The sequence below is a fragment of the Neocloeon triangulifer genome, unplaced genomic scaffold (assembly GCF_031216515.1).
Source record: "Neocloeon triangulifer isolate White Clay Creek 2 clone unplaced genomic scaffold, ASM3121651v1 ptg000014l, whole genome shotgun sequence".
In the NCBI taxonomy this organism is placed as follows: Eukaryota; Metazoa; Arthropoda; class Insecta; order Ephemeroptera; family Baetidae; genus Neocloeon; species Neocloeon triangulifer.
Genome location: NW_026775556.1, coordinates 19,056,426 through 19,077,920, shown reverse-complemented (window position 1 = coordinate 19,077,920; position 21,495 = coordinate 19,056,426). Strand labels below are relative to the sequence as shown.

The window sequence follows — 21,495 nt, the reverse complement described above, 5'->3', positions numbered from 1 at the left end:
GCAACTAAATAATCGACTGGAGACGGGCCATGATGGAGGACTGTTAGCTGGGCCGTCGGCTGGCGTTGAGAATCGCGGCGAATTGCGTGGCGCAAATTGCGAGTTGTGCTTCGGGGCCCGTGCGGGGCCTCCGGCTGCGATGCGGGCCTGCTGACCTCTCGTGACCCGCACCATGGGCGCGCAGCAAACCAAGGAGAGGATGGTGGCCACCGCCGGACTCACCGTGGGCCGGGCCACCAGAAACAAGCCCCGGGTCCCCAAGGACGCCCGGCAGCAGGGCTCCAACATCTTCACCGAGCACAGCGGTAAGTCCCTTCGAAGCCCACCGACCCCGAGAAGCCCCCGACCCAAAAGAATTCCGAAAAACCCAGGGCAACCCACTGAAAGGGGCCTTCGTGTTGTTCGAACAAGGCGTCTTGGGCGCCTCCGTGGGGTCTTTCAGCGCCACAGGGGCCCCGATCGGTTGAGGATGGCCTTCCTCCGGTCGGTGACACACTTTGGGGCCGAACGGGCTGTGGGAAAATTTGCAATAAACAAGACGGCCGAAGCTTATTGCGCCGCTGTCACTCGAGAATGAAAGGTCGACTTCAAATTATTAGTAAAAAATCTTTCAAATCGGATGCTATAAAATTCAAATTATATTAGAAATCTACTGATTAAAATTGCTTTAAAGTTAAACTAGAATCAAAATAATTCAGGTCAACTTTAAAATTTTATAACTATCAAATTTTTATGATTTTTTGATTTTATTAAATCCATGTTTTGATAATCTGCATTAATTCAAGTTAATTTTTTTTAAGAAATTAATTTCATACCGTTTTGTCTCGTAATTATATCACCAATTTTATAGATCTCCAGTATCTTTGTTATTTTTTGTGTTGAACTTAATTTTGGTATAAATAAAAAATATTCTTAACTCTAATGCTTAAAATAATGATTATTATGTTTATGAAATGAATTTAGACTTTTAAATAAGTTGGTTTTTATATAAATGAAGCAAGTCTCAATTTGTAAATCTCTCAAATCCTCTCAATTATCTGTAAGAAATTATTACAAGTGCATTGGACAATCTAATTTTTTTTTCTAAATTAAATATCAGATTTATTCAATTCGGACTTTACTATTGAGAACATTCTCATCTGGGACCATTTTTCGGGCCTCAGCTTTCCAATCTCAAGTTAAGGTCCATTAGATTCTTGAGCCAAGTCAAATTATTCCGTAGAAGGAGAGGATAATCGGCGGCAATTGTCTAGCGCAGGCATTCAATAGCATACAATAGGCTTTGTATGCAATTTATTCAGCCTTGCTGCAGCCGAAGCACCGGTCTCGTCGACCGACTCCTCGGATTTCAAGTCGAAGAGGAAAATTATTTTTTTCCCGATCGGCCTGAAGGCGGCGGACGCCCTTGAAACTCAAGCCACGTTTAATTGTGATATTGTCACGTTCAGGATGAATGAAATTAAATTTATTATCAACAGTGCATTGGAGATGATTGCGATGGTTCGCCAAATCGGAGCCAATCCGAAATTATGTCCAACATGCCAAAAGTAGAGAAAGGAAAGGAAGGTTTGAATGTGTTGGCGTGGGAAATTGGCCAGCAATAATTTGAGTAATTTGTTTTGACGAAACCAACCGCTTTGATTATGTTTTCATACATAATGATTTGAGGCATAACCTAAATTGGTTGTAAAAAAGCAATTTATTTTTTAAATTAAAGGAAAAAAATAATAAGCTGCTCAAGTATTGATGCAATTTAAGTTTGTCAAGTCAAAATCAAGTTTGAAGTTTTAAAAGTTCCATTTTCTAAGCTAGTTCATGGCGATTTTTAATTTTAGCCAATCTGGCTCGCAGACGACTTTTTTGTTTGTTTATTTTCTTTTTTCAATTTCAGATTGAATGTCAGAGTGAAACGAACGTTTGAAAAGGTTTTGTGCGAGTAGAGAAAAGTCTCATCAGCGAGACGGATAGAAAGAGAGAAGCACGCAATTCCTCTTTGCTAACGGGTCGACGGTCCCGTTCTCGCAGCTTTTTCCAACTCGGCGACGGCGGCTCGTGTGCTGCTGCGTGGACCGATTCTTTTGTTTAGAAGACGAGTCGAAGGAGGAAAGAATGATGCCGAGTCGGCGACGTTTGATTGAAATGCGAAACAATCACAAACAACGATCAAACTCATTGTTCTGAACTTTTCAATCAAAGAATGAGCAACGAAAATCCGATGGTCACTAGTTAAATTGTTGGGGAAAAATTTACTTTCAAAATGAAAGTTTGATTCATTCTATTCATCTCTTTTATTATAAAAAAGATCAAGTAATTCAATGCAAGTTTTTATTCCAGTGCTAAAAAATGGTTCAGCAAATTTTTTTACTCCAAAATCTGGAAAATAGTTGAAAATTTGAAGATAATCTTGTCAAAATAGAAAAAAGGCTCCGACTTGCTTGAATCTTTTGACCCACAATTCTACAATACAAGAAATTGCTTGGCTTTGTCCTAATCAGGAGATTTTGTTTTTGAAACAGAAATCCTAGTCTGTTTTGAAAAAAAATTGAAATTTCCAATTTTAAGTTGGGAGTTAATTTGCTTTCTGATCATCGTTTTTCTTGATTAGCTTCTGAATCCACGTTTAATTTAATTTTTTTTTATGTTTTTGCTATAAAATTTCATTGGTAATTTTTATTCAAACTTTTTTGTCAAGAAGTATTTGCATTACTATAATTAAGTTGAATTAAATATAAAATATTCCCCCGCAATCAACGAATCAAATTTAAAATTGCCTGCATAAAAATGCACCTGTCCGTCGAAGGGTGACTCAATCCTATCGCCAGTCTATTGATTTCTGTTCATTTTTATTTTTGCAAACAAACACAAAAAGTGACGCAACAACTTTATTGAGACGCAAATTGTGCATTATATGTGCGTCGTCGATTAACCCTTGACTCGGGTCCATCCGATTTCACCCCCGACCGCAATCGCATCAAAGGGGTCCGTCCGATAACGTTCATTTTACGCATGTACCTCTCAATTTACTTATCTCTGCGGCGCGTGCAGTGAAAAAGTATCGATCGGTGACGTCACAACTACGCCGAACGGGGCGGAATGAATGCACCTCGCCCACGATGCACTCTCTTGGCAGCAACCCCTAGCACATGTGCCAGCAGGACACCGCAGTACCACCCCCATGCACACTCTGAAATTCGACGACGGGAACACGTGCTTCGGCAGCAACCCGAGTGATCACGTTTTGTGATTTTACGAAATTTTCACTCGAAAATTATAAAACGAGGGAGACGAAAATTTAATTGAGTAAAAAAATTACCTAAATAATTTGCCTCCCTATTCTATAAGCCGATGCCACACCCATTTTTTATAGCTTGCATTATTCAGGTTTATTCAAGTTTTGCTTTCTATAATTTTGCTTAGTGATAAAGTTTTAGAAATTAATAATAAAATTTAAGCCAAAAGTTATTTTTAAAGTAATGTTATCTTCATATCTCAAACTTTTTTTTGTTAAATTTAAATTTTCCATGTTATTAAAAAAATTAAAATAATTTTTCTCTTCTTCAGTACAATTTATTGGATAATTCATATAATTTTACTTCCATAAAAGGACAGGTGGAAATCTGAGTCATAACTCGGTGAAAACACCTGTTAATTTGTTATTTTCAAAGCGATCTTTTAATTTGTGCAGTTCAGTCACGCGAACCTCCGCTCCACTCAACCTGCACTGCCTGCGATTTATGTTTGCCTTTCTTTCTTTCCCTTCGAACTCTGCGCCGCGGAGAATGCCAATTTTCAATGGTTTCTTTTCCCAACTCTCTCAAAAAACGTACAAACTATTTTCATTGATATATTCTTGACATAAAGTTGAAAAATGCGACTGTAAAGTTTGCCGCGGCAGTTTTATATATAAACGCCAGCGATTTTCACGGCCGGGAAATTCTCCACGGCTTTTGTGAGGAAGCAACAAAGCAGCCGAAAAATTCCTCTTGCTCGAAGATTCCATTCTTAAATTTAATTTGTGGTCCAACGTGACTCTCCCCGTGGATCCTTGGCCTTATCGTCCGCAGCTCTTATCGGCCGTCCATTTAATAGGAAAGCGGTGTTTCCCGTTCGTAATTAATCGTCGATTGTCATTCCGGTGGCAAAGGATGCCGATTTGTCTTCCTCCTGCTGTCACTCCGACAGTCTCTCAATATACTAAAATACACATACGAGGGAGGAGCGAGGAAGGAAAACACAAACAAACTGATGTCAAAATCATCACACTTCCTCTCAACACCGTTTTCCGTTCCGGCTTGTTTCATTCAAACGGAAAGAGTGCCGAGGAATAATTTGGGACTAATTGGAAACCAAATACTTTTGGTCACATCCGTCAAATCTTTAATTGGATAACTTTTCAAAGCTCATATAAAAGATGGTCAGATTAAATTGTTGTTTTTTTTACAAGAGATTGCTAGAGCTGAGCGATGTTGGTCAATCATCCTTTTTTTAAAGCAGAATGTGAAGGAGTGCAACATAATATTTTAGAGAATTCAATTCCACGTAAAGACGATTAGTCAAAAGCTACTAATTTAATAATATTTTTGATGTAATTAAATTTAATTTAAAAAACTGCTTGTTATTAGCATGAAATCTTCTAAAAATAATTTTCAATTAGTATAAACCATTTTGTAATGTTTTAAGAATGTAAAACCCAAAGAAATCACTGGAAACAGGAAATAATTAAATTAGTAACTTTTGACTAATCGCCTTTACATGGAATTTTTTATTATCAAATCAGGAATCCTCTAAATACACCGGTTTTGTCTCAAATATCTCGCTTCTCAGAATTTAATTCAACGTAAATGCGATTAGTCAAAATTTACTAATTTAATCATTTTTTAATAATTGCAAAAAATTTCCTAGACCTTTATTTATTTTAAGTCAAATTTTTTGTTAAAACTAGAAATAATTCATTTTTTTCAATCATTTTATTGTTTTTGAAAATAATAATTTATAATTATTAAATTTATAAAGCACCTCTTCACTTTCAAAACTTCTGCTTTTTCATTCGACCTCTGTAAAGGCAGTATTGACCGCGTACGGCCAAATTACCCAGTCCAGCCTGTGCGCATACCTGTTTTTTAATGCCCAATATCAAACAGGTTAAAGAAAGAAAAATCAGCTGGCGGGGAGAGCATAAAAAATGATCTTGTTGCCCCTTCTTATGCTCGTTTGAGATTCTCTCTCTGGGTAAAATAACGAGACGTGCGTTCCCCTCCATATGGCGAGAACGAGATGCAGCGGTGGCGGCGGCAGAAGTAATTGTTGTTGTTGCGAGTGTCCGGCGGCGGCAGGCTGACGTCACGTGGGTCGGAGAATCGGGCTGGGTGGAAGCAGAAGAGGTTCTCAGTCTCGTTAGTTAGGCGTGCGGAAGAGGAATGGTGCTCGGACGGTGCTGCTGATGCTGGACAAGATGCTGACGCACTTGGAGGGTGTGTGCGCCGCCATTCTTAGGAGGCGTCGCAAGCCAACAGGTATGGCGAACAATTTCGAAAAGAACATATTTTATCAACCTGAGATGGGCACAGGTGGTTTTGTTCACGCGGAATTCGGGTTTGTTTCGAGTCTGAACTGGCGGTTGGATTGGGTTTCCAATTCGGTTTGTGGGAAATTAGGATTGACTTGCGGTTTTTTTTTTTATTTAATTTGAATACAAAGTTGATGGAATTTGTTCAAAATCGACAAAATAATGTTTATTGTTTTTAAACATTTTAAATTAATTGTTTAAAAAAAGAATTAAAGATATTTGCACTTTGTTATTTTTGTTTCAATTCCATTAAATGAATTATTTCATCTAATTTGCAACGCTGGAAATCCCCCCAAAAGAAAAAGAAAAATCAATAATTAACTAAATTGAAAAAAAAATTAAATTACAGGAAATTTAATCCTAAATATTATTAATTTGTCGAAAACTTGAAGATTACTATTTTAAGAATTGAATTTTTTTTTATTTAGTCAATGAAAGAAAAAATATCAATCATTGTTTTAATCACAATATTTACCATAATTATTACTTCTCTCTAAATATGACATCCACAATAAAATAGAAAGCCAGTCACTTATTATACATAAATTTTAACTTCCTTGACAACTCTTGTGTTGATGTTCGATTCAATTATTAATTCTGGAAGAAATGTCCAAGTTGTTGCGACGCCAGGTAAATAATGCAACAAGTGAAACGCGGCGAAGCTTCTTGTTTTACTTTTTTATAATTCTCCATACGAATGCAATCGGTTTAATTTGTTCTAACTTCCGATCGATTCTCGCGCGAAAGAGGGTTAATAAGATGTTGGCTGGCTCGATTGCCGGCGCAAAAAGCAGTTTAGAAAGGTCGCCTTGGCTCTATTTTACTCCTTCCGCCGCCGCTTTTACTGCTCTTGGACCTCGTTTCTCATTCAACGCTCTCTTCTAATTTTTGCTATTATTATTATTCCAGCGAATTAATTTTCACGGCAGCGATTCCATTAATAGAAGAATTTAGCATATTTTTAATGATCGGCTATTTTTTTCATCGCACTCTGCTGTATGGGAAGCGATTTTTTTAATTATAATTTCTCTCGCGCCGCCAGCACTCTCGGCACAGTCGTAAAGTTCAGATGTATTTCGTGCCGCTTTTATTGCCGAAATTGCCGCTTTTTGTCCGATACCCTCAGGGGGCTCCGAGCTGGAGCGAGAGAGGAAAACGATAATGATGAAAATTCGTGTCATCGCGACGCAACCACGGTTTATAATTTCGTGGCTGAGAGCATGAGGAGGAGTAGACTGAGATGCTGTGCGCGATGACGCCGCGATAAAACCGAATAATTACACATGTGCCCGCATCTCGACGGCACGATTCCAAAATTCGGATGCAGTCAGGCCGGGTAGCTGGTAATTTTTATTGTTCACCACTAAATTTGAATGGCTCTCCAGCATAAAAGTAAAAGCTTGTCTATATCAGGGTTTTTTGTTTAATATAAAAGAAGAGGTTACAAATGCAATTAAAAATGTTTCTAAATTAATTTGTGTCTGAAAAAATTTCTGAAGCTAGAAGAATAAATTCAAATTCATTCATTTTTGACTTTAAAGAAGAAAAATATTTTTTTGAGATGTTGAGACAAAATAATATTTAAATTTGGCGTTAATGAACATGAAACAAAGATTTACCCAGTTCGGTTTATTAAATAAATAATAAAATTAACCATTTATAAATAATTTTAATTAGGATTTTTATGACGTTTTTGTTAAAACTGATGATTTCTTAGTTTGCATTTATTGTTAGATTTAAAATTAAACCCTTTTTTGATATTTTAAAATTTTCTCCATTTAATAAAGCTTTCACTTTCCTATATGAAGTTGATAAGTTCCATTTTTTATTTGGAATTTCTAAATCTTCTTTTTGTCAAGACCACAATTGGCACAATTCACAATATAAATAATCAAACCGGACTAATACATTCACACACGATGAACGTGAAACCGCGGCATCAGCAATTTATATGAAAATCACATGTCATACCAAGCTCCATATTCACCATTGGACGATTTTAATTAAGCGGGGCAGATCATGAGTGATTGCGCTGCTCTCCGTCGTCTCGGTGTAATTCAACTCGCGGGCGTCTCGGGTGGCTGCCTCTAAGGATCGCCGTTTTGTTTTCTTCTGCTGCTCGTTCTTTCCCACACTCAAAAGTCAAAACGCTGCTCGCTCCATTCAAACCGATATATCTGTGAAAGCAAGTCTGCAAACGAGACTTGAATCGCCGTCGGTGCTCCCTCGAATGAAGGAGAGAAATAAAATAATAAATAAAGATAGATTGAGGAGAAAATTGAGTGTGCAGTCTGGAATGGCATTCAGAAAAATCTGCCATGTGTAAAGAGAACGAATCAAAAAACATTCTTCAGGAAAATTATTCGCTGTAGATTTTTATAGAAAGTCATATATGCAGTAAAAAAAGCTGATTTATTAAATTTTCTAACAGAAAAGATTGTGTCATATTTTTTTATCATAACTTGCATGATTTGAATTTCGTTTTTTTTTTTTAAATTTAATTTAAGTATTAATTTTGCATCCTTAATTCGTAAATTAATAACCATTTTAAAGATTGAAGGATGAAAAAAAAATACAATTCATGCTTCCTGAAATATTTTACTGCTTTCATGGCATTAATTTTTATAACAACAACAACATTTCGGCCACATTCGTATGCCATAAATTATAATTCCACCTGGATTTAATTGAATTTTATAGCGCAGGCGTCCTAATAAATTTGACGCGGAATTAGGCACGCCAATTATTTTCCGCTCCGATTGCGTCTGTAAATCACAACCTACGGAGAAGATATCCTAGTAATGTCGAGTGCTTCACGCGCAGAGCGCACAATAAGCAAATTAAAAACGAGCCAAAGTCCCACATGCACGTGTTCGTTATGTTTTCTTCCAGCAAAAGTTGTGGGAAAATATTTCTCATTCATTCGCTGGCTTCTCAGGCCGAGAGTTGAGAACAGCAGAGAGCAATGAAAAGGAAAGAGAGGCGTTTGTTTGAATATTTAAAACCGGCCGCAGGGTTCGTTTTCCAGCCTCGGAATGAATAAAAAACAAAACTCTTCAGCACTTCACACTTCTTGGAGTTTCTCTCGCGGGGGATAAAGAGGAGAGGCGTGGGTGCTAAAAGTTTTAAAGAGAGCCTTCGCACCTCCGCGTCCTTTGACGGACAAATTACCTTTTGGGAAAACACGCTCCTGAGATAGGAAGAAGAATTTGTTCGTTCCACGTTTTTTGCTGCGTCGTCTCGAAGCGAAAGGGTTGACGAGCTGCGGGGTTTAGGAATTTTGGCAGCGGGCCCGAAAGGCGAAGGCGGAAGGATAATTTATTCCGGGAGCGGATCAGCTGCGGATATGCGGAGGGAAGAATGTGCGTGCATCGCGCGCTGCAGGGATTTAATTGAATTTATGTATTCAAATAATGAAGATTTAGTGTGACATTCGAGAAATATAAAATGCTATTTACAAATGTACTTAATAGAAGAAACGACGAGCGGCGTGTTTGTATATTATAAATGGTTTATAGAGGGGATTAAAGGTGTCGCTTTTCAAGAAATCGTTTTTAAGTGGGATAAATTTGATTCAACCACGCACGGATAAATTAAATTTTACTAAAGGAAAAAATATGCTTGGAATTGGATTTTTTTTAAGTGAGTTAAATTTAAAATTTCTATTAATTGCTTTGGAAATTATTGGAAAAATAAACGATTGAATTATTTTAACTCTTAATTAATTTTAATGTAACAAAATTTATAAAAATAAATTATAAGCAAAAGCACTTAAATAAATATTTGGAAATTTGATTAAAATCCATAAAACCTTATTCAAAATCTGGGTATAATGAAATGTGAAGTTAATCTATTTTTGAAATTATTTCGATTGCAACGAATTTTAACGCATTTCCACACAATTTTCCTCTTCGGTGCGAAAGGCTTCACGCAATTACCGAACGGGGGTGCTAAACCAATCAAAAGTTCGAAGACCTTGCGAGTCTCTCGCACGCTTTCGCCCAACACGCATCTTGCTGAAAATAACTATAACGTCGCCTCGCGCCGCAATAATCCAATTATGGAAGCAGCTCTGAGCGAACAGGGCAGATTCAAGGAGACAGACAGGCCGAAAAGCTGGAAAATATAATGAGCGTATGAAACCATATTCGTGTGCGAGTGCACCATTAAATCTCAAATGTGGCGGTCGCGAGGGACGATTTAAAGTTCTGTAAATCTTTTAAGCCGAAAATAGTCTTAAACTGTCTTAACGTTGACATTTGATCTTTGCTAAAAAAGAGAGGAAATTTAATGATTAAGATGAAAAAAAATTAATTTAAAAAAAAACTGTTGAAATAATGAACTATTTGCCTCCATATTGTTAGTTCTGATAAACTGCAAAAAAAAAGTACAAATTTTAATATCAAGAAAAACAAAATTTTTATTTTCCAGAAGAATTTCTTGATTAAAGTTATCTAACAAAACAAAAATTACAACTGCTATTAAAATTTAAAAATAACAATACCAAACAAACTTAAAAATTTTTTTATAATTATTTTTAAATGTTATCAAATAAATCTCCACAATTTATTGATATTATATCTTTCAACAAAGATCTTTCGCGTTAACAAGAGGTATGTCTTTCTTTGTTCCCTTTTTTCTTTCTTTTTTTCGCACATGGAACGTGTCTCAATTTTCCTCCTCAAGAAGGATCGGTCGGAAGCTGATCCTCCATCTACACATGATCTTGAAGCTGCTTGAGATGTTTTATTCCGCTCTTCGATCTGACGTCCGAACTCGTTCGATTATTTTTTGCTCTCTGCGGCACAAAGAAATAGGAAAAAAACGAGAGCTCTCTTCTTGAATGGGAGAGTCAACGGACCGGCCGGCCGTTGGACGCGGCGCACTCCTCGTGCATGGCGCTTTTGATCGATCCGAGAACGCGCAAGAGAGACACAGACAGCCGAGGGGAAGCGAACGACCTCTGCCGCGCCCCTTCACTTCTTCAATCGCGCGGCCGATTCCTTCCTTCGACGGCCAAGGCCGTGCCGAAAAAAAGAAGAACCAGCAAAACTTTCTCCGCGAATCGTCCGTCGTTGGCTTTCTCCGCCAAACCGAAACATTTGTTTATTTATTCACGCTCCGACCTAATTGCTTTCTGATCAAGTTTAATTGTTTCGACTTTGGGCCATTCAGGAAAGGAAACTTTTAAGTATCTCATGACAAGTTTGGCTGGCATTCAACAAAATTAATAGAAATTATAGAAATAAAGTAGATCAAAATAAATTTCTCTTGAATAATTATAAAAAATAAACAAGCATTTAGTTAAGATATTAATATTTCTGATAATTTATCAACGATTATAGAGAAACTCGTTTTTTCCCTTTTTTAGATAAATAAAATTTCTCACGTTTCCCCCAAAGTTTTTCGCTCGCTCGCAATCTCCACGTTTTTCCGCTCAATTACCCATCTACATGCGCAAATTTTCTCTCGACCCGAGACGCACAAAATTCACTTCAGAAAAATAACTGGCACGCTCAAACGCACAGCAATTATAAAATATTCGCGTGCTTTCTCGTCGGTCGGGATCATTTATTTTATACATATTTTGCTCCCCGTCTGGCTCCCTTTTCGCTGCACGCGGAGACGTGAGGCGTCTTTTGTCGCCGGGATCATGGGGGTGGTTGCCGAGCTGCTGTGATTCAAAATGTGACTCACGCCTACTTCACCGAGACGAGTGAGCAGGGAAAAAAACGAGAGGGAACGTTGCCGAGGACAAGAGAGGAAGGAGCGCACGAAAGAGAGAATGAAAGACGCTGAGTTGCGTGTCTATTGGCTCGAGAGGATTGTCCCAAGCTCAAGCTGCTCGTCGACAAGGCAAAGAATGAAAGGGTGGACTGAAGAATGAGGCGAAAAATTTATGGCCTTCAAACTAGCAAAGAAAAAAAATTTGAAATTATTTAATGGGGGGTTCTCTTGAAATATTTAAATTAATATGCTTTTTTAATAGAAAATTAAAGTCCTGTAAAAATCAATAAATTAAATGCTTAAATTGAAAAAAATATCAATTCGTCCTTTTTTTAGTTCATAATTTAGCTACGGATTATTATTATTTAGTATTTTTTCAATTTTTAAAATTAATTTGAAATGTTTAAAAAGGTTTTATCTACTTTTTTATTTCCCATTTTTCTTTAAGAAAAGCATAGCAAGAAATGAAAGCACGATTTTTACAAGTTCAAATGAAAAGCTCTTGGTTTGCAAGGACTGCACGTTCAACAAGTATATTTAGTGCAAATAAAATTAATTGCAGTCTCGCGGCCTTTGTGCAGAAATGACCCTACGTAGTTCTGCCCTTTATTATTTTTTGTCGTCCTTCCCTTTGCCTCGCATTTCACCGACTAGAACAAAAGAAAGCCATTCACAATGTCGCTCACGGCTGACAGCAATTCCTGTCTTTCCGAGTGACAAAGCAGAGGACAGATGGGCGCACCTCGTACTTGCTCTCCTGTTAACAAAACTCGCCTTTTTAATTGCTATGCACTCTCGTCTCTTTGTCCCTTCGGCGGAATGAAAAGCGGCGAGCCGACTCTGTCGAACACCATCAGGAACGAAATTAATTTTTATTGCAGGAAGTAGCGGTCGCCTGGCTTTGAGAATGCGCGGCGCCTCTTTGTTTCACGGGGGTTTTATTGGCCGACAAGGGGATTCTTTGAAAGATGACACCCTTTGATCTCGATTCAGCAAAGTCCAGATGAAATAGCCAAACCTTAAATGAGCGTTCAACAAAAATCAATTATATTAAATAGCTTTAAAATAAACGATCATAAATAAATTTTGATGATTTTTCTTAAAAATATTTTGTGCTAAACCTTTTGGAAATTTCTTCAGCAATATATGAATTACAAAATATAATCATTTTTAATTGGAAAAATTTTAACTCTTTACAAAGACACATAAAAAAGTGCTATTTTATTTTTAATTCTTGTTTGAATAGGTTTTTTTTAATATTTTGTAACATTTGATATTGATTTCAAGGATAATTTCAAAAGTATCTTATTTAAATTTGTTTGTAATCATGCATCTTGTTTCATTCATTTTAAAATGTCAAATGAGCCCCGAAATAGTCATTGACTTGTCTTTTACAATAATAAATCGGTGAAGTGGGATTGCGTTCGATAAGGGCCGGCTAATCGCAAGGCCGTGTGCATTGTGCTGTGCGTTGCGGTATCCTCTACTCTTTCACTGTCCGCTGTGAATAATTTGAAAGTACGAGAGTGTAATGTGCAGCGTAATGAGTCACGCGCTGTTGTAAGCGAGATGATTGTCTTATCGCCCCTGACATTTATTCAGAAACTAAAATACAAAATAAAAAGATTTATTATATGCGTCGTGCTTTTTTGTTTTAAGCGAAAAAATTTGGTCATGCAACACTGCTGCCGCGTAATTTGTAAAATGTATAAAAACTTTTCCACGTCCTGTTCGGCCATAAAAAAGCCCAAACACGCGCACTCGGTGAAAAACGATTTTTCAAACAATCCGAGTTGTTTTGCAAACACCGAGTTTATCTGAAAGCGATACTGGGAAAAGGAGAACAAGCGAGCTGAGAGAATTTAATCCCATGAAGTGCCTATTCAGAGCTCATCCGCACCAGAATGACGCGCATTCGTGTCACGCGTTTCTGCGGCATTGATGCAACAAACGAGGCGTCGAGCGCAGGTCGAGCGCGGAAGTGACCCAGGTCAAATCGGCACGACAGAAATTGCGATAATTGGATGCGGAGAACGGATGTGAAAGTTTCTTTGCAGAGAAACAAAGAAAAGTACGACGAGAATATAAAAAAATCACACAGGCTTTGTTTTATGCTATTGAATCTAGAATTAACTTTGAAACACACAAATATGCCATGAATATACAAATATCTTCATTTGAAACTCATTCAAATGCAACTTCAACTGCTTAATTCACAAAATTTAATTTTACTTTTATGTGTGACAAGTTTTTAATGTAATAATAATATAAATTAATTTTTTTCATTCAACTATTTTTTATATTTATGTTAAAGATTTTAATGAGAACAAATTCAATTTGATTTTCAGCCACCTACTGCTTTTCCCTGCGCATTCATATTTATAATTAATGATTTTCACTGGAAGTCTGCATGTCAAACTTGTTAACTTGGTCCATTCATCTCAAAATCAGCATCCTCCTCCCATTTCCCATTCCTTCCTCGTTATAATATTTTGTACCTGCTTTTCTGACAGCATCTAGTTCATTTAGGGATTTTAGGGATGCCGTGGCTGCCCCGCGCATACCTGGGTGGTCTCTTTTCATCCTTGCCGCGAGCCATTTCGGTTTGTGTTATTGGAATGGAATGCGATTCGCGCGCGCTCATGCACCTCGCCAGGTAGTGTCACTGGCCAGCAGCCGCAGCCGGTCGCACGCAAAACAATAGGCCGTTTTTTATTTTCCCAGATTAAATTCGCAAACCGGAATTTGTTAAATTGGTAATTGAGCCCCCAACTGTCTTTATTTATTATTTTTATTGCCGAATTAATTAAAGAAGCATCTCAAGCATCAAATGTGATCTTTTTAAAGAAAAAAACATTTTATTTCCACAGAAATTTCTTTTGCACTGAAAATAATGAAGAGTTGATTAAATTGATTTAGACGGTTTTGAATTGATTTCAATTAATTGCTCCGGAACAAGGAAAATAATAGCGTCCTTTTAATGATGATTTCGATCCTATGACTCATGGGATGATAAGAGAGTGCCAAAATTTAACAATCGACTTCCGCGAATCAGAAAACGACCGTGACGCATTCCTTCGCGGAATTCGCTAATGAATAAATTTACGCCCCAATCTTGAAGCAACAAAAATATTGTCAATCTTCTGTAATTAGCCAATTTTATGGCTGAGGAAATAATTTGAATTTTTATTTGCGTGATTGCAGAGGCGCTGTTGCAGTCGAGGCCGCTGCCGCACATCCCGGACTTAAGTGGCGACGGCGGCGAACTGGGAGCGCCGCTGCTGGGCTCAATGTCACTGCTCGAGGGCGCCGCCCGCTGGACGTCCAAGGAGAACCTGCTGGCTCAGGAGGAGGACGACCCGCAACTCTTTGTTGCCCTCTACGACTTTCAGGCCGGTGGCGAAAACCAACTGAGCCTTAAAAAAGGTAAAATCAGCTTGAAATAAAATTTTTTTTAATACATTTTTTCAAATTATAAAATAAATTATTGAATATTTTAGAATTTTTAATAAAATAAATACTCATTTATTTCTTTGACTTTAGGTGAACAAGTTCGAATTCTGAGTTACAACAAAAGCGGCGAGTGGTGCGAAGCCCACTCAACAGCTGGCCAAGTCGGCTGGGTTCCCTCAAACTACGTGTCCCCTGCCAACTCTTTAGAAAAACATTCATGGTAAAATTTAACTTCTTCTCATTCTTTAAAAACCGATTTAATGGTAAAATCGCCTCTCCTTAGGTACCATGGGCCTATTTCGCGAAACGCAGCAGAATATCTGCTCAGCTCGGGCATCAACGGCAGCTTCCTGGTGCGCGAGAGCGAATCGAGTCCCGGCCAGCGTAGCATCTCCCTGCGCTACGAGGGCCGCGTCTACCACTACCGCATCAACGAGGACCCTGAGGGCAAGGTCTACGTCACGGCTGAGAGCAAGTTCAACGCGCTGGCCGAACTTGTGCACCACCACTCCATGCATGCCGACGGCCTCATCACGCAGCTGCTTTATCCTGCGCCTAAGCACAACAAACCTACCGTCTTTGCCCTTAGCCCTGGTATGTAATTTTAAGTTGTAAAATTTTAAAACTATGATTATTTCATCTGCAGAACCAGACGAATGGGAAATTAATAGGACGGATATTGTGATGAAACACAAGCTAGGTGGTGGGCAGTATGGTGATGTTTATGAGGCCGTATGGAAGAGATACAACATGACTGTAGCTGTTAAAACTCTTAAGGTGAACAAAATTAATCTATTTTTTATCAAGAACTCTATTTAATAAAAAGTATTTTAACATTTTTGGTATAAATTAAAGACCTAGAGCTAATGCTTGCATGTTTTTTTCTGCCAATAGGAGGACACAATGGCCTTGAAGGACTTTTTGGAAGAGGCGGCCATCATGAAGGAGATGAAGCATCCGAATTTGGTTCAGCTGCTGGGCGTTTGCACTCGCGAGCCGCCGTTCTACATCATCACCGAGTTCATGAGCAAAGGCAACTTGCTCGACTACTTGCGCACAGCCAACCGCGATCAGATCAACGCCGTCGTTCTCATGTACATCGCCACTCAAATCGCCAGCGGAATGTCCTACCTCGAAAGCAGGAATTTCATACACAGGTAAATGTAAATGTGAATGTTTTTCACAGGTTATAATTTTTTATTTAATCGTCTAGGGACTTGGCTGCCCGAAACTGTCTGGTTGGTGAAAATCACCTGGTCAAGGTGGCCGATTTCGGACTGGCAAGACTGATGCGTGACGACACGTACACTGCTCATGCAGGTGCCAAATTCCCCATTAAGTGGACGGCCCCAGAGGGCCTAGCGTACAATAAATTCTCAACCAAGGTTTGTATTCAGCTTGAAATTTTGATCATAATTTATTACATGAAACAATTTTGCAGTCTGATGTGTGGGCGTTCGGGATTCTACTTTGGGAGATTGCGACATACGGCGTGTCTCCATACCCGGGGATTGAGTTGACTGACGTTTATCATAAGCTAGAGAAGAACTACCGGATGGAGTGTCCGCCGGGCTGCCCACCTAAAATCTACCAGCTCATGTGCACGTGCTGGCGGTGGAACCCCAATGATCGCCCCACTTTCAAGGAGATCCACCACTCGCTCGAGAACATGTTCCAAGAGTCGAGCATTACAGAGGGTGTGTTTTTTTTTTTTTTTTATTATACAAATATTTCTTTTATTAAATGGTTAATTTGCAGAGGTGGAGAAACAACTGCAAGGAGGAACACCTCAACTGCCTTACAAGAAGCCACATGCTGGCAGCACCGGGAACATTCATGGCCTTGTTGAACAAATGGCAGCTGGTAAGTTTTTTACTGTCATGTCTTTTGCTGCAAAATCATCATCTTCTATCTCAATTCTAGCTGAGAGTGGCAGCAAGTTGTCTACCTTTGCAGCTCCCTCTACAAACAAGGGGGCCATGGTGCAGCTGAGACGGACTACAAACAAACGAGGCAAGCAGGCTCCGGCCCCACCTAAAAGAACGAGGTAAATTTGAATATAATTTGCTTTTTTCCAGCCACTTACATTAATATTTTTTAGCCTATTGTCTTCGTGCAGCTCTTTCCGGGACAGCACTTACGAGCAGGACGCGGCAGACGGGGACGAGGATCTAAACGGTATTGATAAGATATTTGAAGGTATCAGGTCTCCTCCTATTTGCCAGAGCACGCTAAATTCATGAGCTTACCAGCCTCGTAACTCGTAACTTTCTCAACCTCACTCTTGTAACATACGTCCAAACGGAAAGGAAGGAGGACCTAAACATGCTTCTCTCTGGTGTCGAAATAACGTGATGCTTGTGTAAATAAAGCGCTGTATAAAATATTAAACGGCATGAAACGGAGCAATGCGCTTTGCTTAACAGCTTCGAACGCCACTAATTATGCCAATTTGGGCACTGGACTAATTAATTCCACAATTAACAGGGATCACAAAAGATCTGCAGACCATGAGTAAGGGGGACAGTGAAGGCGAGCTGCAGGATCAAACCCCAGACACTGATGACTCGGGTGCTCACTCTTACCCTGAAGTAACCGGTGCTTTCTTCCCAGGGTGAGTAACAGATTAAACAAACAAATTTAACTATAACAGTTTCTACATGAACTTGAAAATAAAATACTGAAAATTTAATTCATAATATGTTAAAACCTTGAAACCACATTCAAAAATACTATACAAAGATCCAAATTCCTTATTTTTTTCTTTAATAATGCACATCTTTAAAATCAATTGCAAGTCCTCTCCATGATGATTTTTTTTTCAATGCACTTAAAACTTAAAAACTAAAATCTAAACCGGCCTTAAATTATTATTTATCACCACAATCAGCATTTCTAATGTCAATTTTGTCAAATTATAGTCGATTACTGCCAAAAGCAAGTAATTTTTCATCTAGTTTTCAGAAAAACTTTAATATGAATTCTTGTTTTTTGCTTTTCAGCACTTCCTCGTTCAAGCGAGCGCCCGTAATGGGCAGCGCCAGACTGGAGCAGCGCACTGGCAAGAAGTCCAAGACCTACCCACCGAAGGAGTCCTCCAATCCGAAGGTGCATGTGGCTGCCCTGGAGGTGCAGAACGTGAAGCGAGCAATCAACCGGTATGGCACCCTGCCCAAGGGGGCGCGAATAGGCGCCTACCTGGAGTCCCTTCGCCAGAGTGGCCTCACCCAAGAAGCTGCTCCCGCCCCTGAAGACGAGCCCATTGACGATCAGCAGAACCAAAATCAAATGACAAGAAGCAACTCTTCGGGCGGGGGCGGCTTCCACCCCTTGTCCCCCAAACAGAGGGCGCGAGAACTCCGCACCTTCCGCACCAACAGTCCCTCGAGAGCCCACCAGCCTTCTTTGGCTGACCTGGAGTTTCCCCCTCCACCCTCCGACCTTCCCCCTCCACCTGAGGAGTTTGACAATGACCGACCTTTCACCCCTGAACTTCCACCTCCACCCTCAGGAAAGCAGGCAACCCCAAGTCCAGAAAGGCGCCGGAAAGTTGTCCCGTCACCCAGGGCGGTCAGAAAGGACCGGCCTGAAGATGTGGCAACCCTGGCGCCCTCTGTGGAAGAGGCAAGTTCAAGATTCGGGGTCAGTCTGAGGCGGCGAGAGCCCTCAACAGACTCATGCAGCAGCGCCAAGTCAGCAAAGCAGAGCAGCGACCCTGACTCTGCTTCGCCAGGTGGAAAGTCTTCCGAAGACTCAGGGCGCGGCTTCCGGGCCAAGGAGCTGATGGAACTGAAGTTGGCCGCCGAGATTAAAGAGAAGGCAGACTCAAAGTACGGGAAACCAAGAGAGATTTCACCAGTGGACTCTTCGCACATGGCCAACGATCCGGCCGCACAACTCGTCGCAGAACTCGGAGAGACAATGCGCGCTGTCAAAGACGTCAGTCCTCCTGAGAAGAGCGCCAAGGTGGAGGCAAAGTCTGGATTGAGAAGGGTTGGTGAGGCGACGGCGGCCAGTTTCAAGGCGCAGCTTAAAAAGTTTGACTCGAAGAAATCGAAGGACGAAGAGCCGGAAAACCCCATCAACTTTAAGTCAAGACTCAGAAAGGTCAGTAATATTTCAATCTGTTTTAATGAACTACAAATAAATTTATTAATAAAATTTAACACAAAATCCTTTGTGATTTCAGGTGGACAGTTTAGAGAAGAACAAAAAGCAGGAAGACGAGGAGAAAGAGAAGGCGGTGGAAGTGGCCAAGGAGACTGAGAAGAAGCGTGACAGTGGCGAGGGCTTAAAAACAACTGATGAGCCAGAGGACAAGCGCAAGAGTACAGGCAGCATCAGCAGCCTGAAGAAGCTCTGGGAGAACAAAGAAGGCTCGGCGGACGAGAAACAAGCGGCTGAGGAACCTGAGGAAGACCCAAAGGCGGCTGGGAAGCGAGTGTGGCCGCCTGCGGCCGCTGACGAAAAACCGGTAGTGCCAACCAAGCCCCTGGTGAAGGCGACCAAACCTGTCCTGCCGGCCAACAGCAAAGGCCCTTCGATCTACGCCACCCCCACGCCGAGCAAAACCTCTCCAGGCGGAAACAAGCGTTCCAGTCCTCCCCCTGTTCCGAGTGAAAAACCACCCGGCCCGACCAGCACGGCCACCGCCAAGGACAGCATTCTGGAAATCTCTCAGGCCCTGGAGACGAGCCTGGCGTCGCTCAAGTCCTGCAACAACGTCAGCACCTCGAGCATCATCCAGTTGTCGGACAAGGTGGGCCTTTTCCACGGCTCGTGCCTCAGCTTTTCGGACGGCATTCCGCCGCACGGCCGCTTCCAGTTCCGCGAACTGCTCACTCGACTGGAGCAGCAGGCGCGCCAACTGCGCTCGGCCGGCTCGAGGAACTCGGCCGACAACGCCAGACTCTTCACCGACGTGCAGAACACGATCAGGGACGTTGTGAATGCCGTGCAGAGATAAATCGACAAACTAGTTCTTCCCCCACGCACCCCAACCCTCCCCCAATCAGACCCAGGGCTCGCAAAGGCTTGTTTCTGAAGAACAACCGGAACAAAAATTATTATCAAATTGATAAATATACATGATATATATATATTCAAATTAATCTGGCTTGGATAGAAATTGAAAATCGTTAAGTATATGTTATTTATTGAAACAACTGGCGTTAATTTAGAAGCTGGTTGATATATAAATTATCAAACCCTTGAAGTGGGAAGAAAAGCACAGATCAAAGGCTTTGAGTAAAATTATTTTTTGTAAAAGAACGAACATGCATTGATCTTCTTAAAAGCGGAAAGGGATTGAATTTTTTCAGCTCTCAAATTAAGTGTCAGTTTTTTTGCTATAAAATACTGAATAAAAATAAACTTTAGTTCTAAATCTAGATGGTTGTCCCGTAGTCAAAAGCCTTCGGAGCCCACGATGGTTAGCAGCTGCTTAAACCCAGTTCCCCCGCCCCGCTCCAACTTAGCTTAAAGCTACCCCGCAACTATGGACACACACACTTGATGATTACACACTATTACTACGGCTTGGTAATTTGCAGAAATAGGATTTTATTTTCTGTGATATGATCCCTCGATTTTTGCATTTGTGCAAAATTAACACGGATGATTAGAACGACTACTTCTTCATTTTTCGTCTTTTGTTACGATCTAATTATTATATAAATATATTCTTATTAAAAACTATTACTATACGATTACATTCTCACCTTGATGCGAACTGTCTTTGTTTTTTTTTCGTAACGTGTAGCGAGCAGTCAAGTCTCGTCTGCCCCCAGGCCAAGGGGGCGAAAAACAACTGAGAAGATGTGGATTTTCTCGTGCTAGTCTTTTTTATGAGCAACACATACACGCGCGCACTTTTGTATAAAATTCACTCTTAATTAATAATTTCCTTTGGTTTTTCGTCTCCGCAAGTGAGAGATTTGTGAGAGAGAATAAATGCATTAATCTTGAGTAAGTTTTCTTTAATTCAATAAAATGGAAGTCGCAGTGGATGAAACGCAATTCGACGCTCACATATTTTCAAAATCAGTTGGAGGATGACAGAAAAAATTCATTCCGAGACCTCTTTCTGACATTCCGCGCGAGAGTTATTAATATTATTTATATATATTCGTTGATTAAAAAAAAAAAAATACCAGCTGCGTTTTGAATACTGTGTTTGATTAATTAATTTGATGTTCTGTGATTCTCGGTTTCAGCTTTTTTCTTCGACACACACACCACACTTAAGAAATGTATAACATGATTTGATATTGCCATCGCGTTGGTGAAATTTATTCTGTAAGGAAATACATGTGAAAAAATGATGGACTCTTTATATTTTCCTTTTGTACATAACAAGAAAACAACAAAATGAATTGATACAAGACGAGAAAAAAATGGATAATTGCTATTTGTAATCGTATAAAACGTAACATGTAATGAGTGTGAAATTTATAAAAGCAAAAATGAATAAAATTAGCAATGCTTAAGATAAAATATTATTTTTATTTCATAGCCAGCTTGAAAACAATGAATAAATTATTTAAAATAGAAAGTAATAAAACAGAAACTAATTTCATAAAAAATATAATAGAAGAATAAATTCAAGGAAAATCTGTTTTTTTTTTTACAAATAAATTGAGGAAATCTGGGGAAAGTCCGGAAGGTGTTTTTATTATAATGAAAAATAGGCCCGAATTAATTGTGAATAAAAGTAATGGAAAAGTTTTTTTTATATTAAAAATCGTTAA

General features: G+C 39.6%; 1 protein-coding gene across 4 annotated transcripts; it reads left to right on the top strand.

Moving 5' to 3' along the window:
* The first annotated feature begins 2 nt into the window (after nucleotides 1-2).
* LOC132202098 (tyrosine-protein kinase Abl) lies at nucleotides 3-20,971 on the top strand. 4 transcript variants are annotated; one of them, XM_059628822.1, is made up of 14 exons: nucleotides 3-305; nucleotides 14,498-14,719; nucleotides 14,837-14,966; nucleotides 15,030-15,340; nucleotides 15,393-15,523; nucleotides 15,641-15,903; nucleotides 15,960-16,131; nucleotides 16,188-16,443; nucleotides 16,505-16,609; nucleotides 16,670-16,793; nucleotides 16,848-16,945; nucleotides 17,234-17,360; nucleotides 17,749-18,853; nucleotides 18,936-20,971. In XM_059628822.1, exons 1-14 carry the CDS (start codon nucleotides 173-175, stop codon nucleotides 19,710-19,712), a joined length of 3,954 nt encoding a protein of 1,317 aa, XP_059484805.1. In that variant the 5' UTR covers nucleotides 3-172; the 3' UTR covers nucleotides 19,713-20,971. The 4 variants fall into 4 exon arrangements, with proteins under 4 accessions (XP_059484805.1, XP_059484804.1, XP_059484807.1 ...); XM_059628824.1 differs by having other exon boundaries at nucleotides 4-305; nucleotides 16,848-16,924; XM_059628821.1 differs by having other exon boundaries at nucleotides 16,505-16,793.
* The last annotated feature ends 524 nt before the right edge of the window (nucleotides 20,972-21,495 follow it).

Bases quoted from the DNA above. Each gene is read 5' to 3' on its own strand.
- LOC132202098 (XM_059628821.1), top strand. From the start codon at position 173: ATGGGCGCGCAGCAAACCAAGGAGAGGATGGTGGCCACCGCCGGACTC. The intron at 14,720-14,836 runs GTAAAATCAGCT...CTTTGACTTTAG, and splicing joins CCAACTGAGCCTTAAAAAAG to GTGAACAAGTTCGAATTCTG. The intron at 16,946-17,233 runs GTATCAGGTCTC...CACAATTAACAG, and splicing joins TATTGATAAGATATTTGAAG to GGATCACAAAAGATCTGCAG.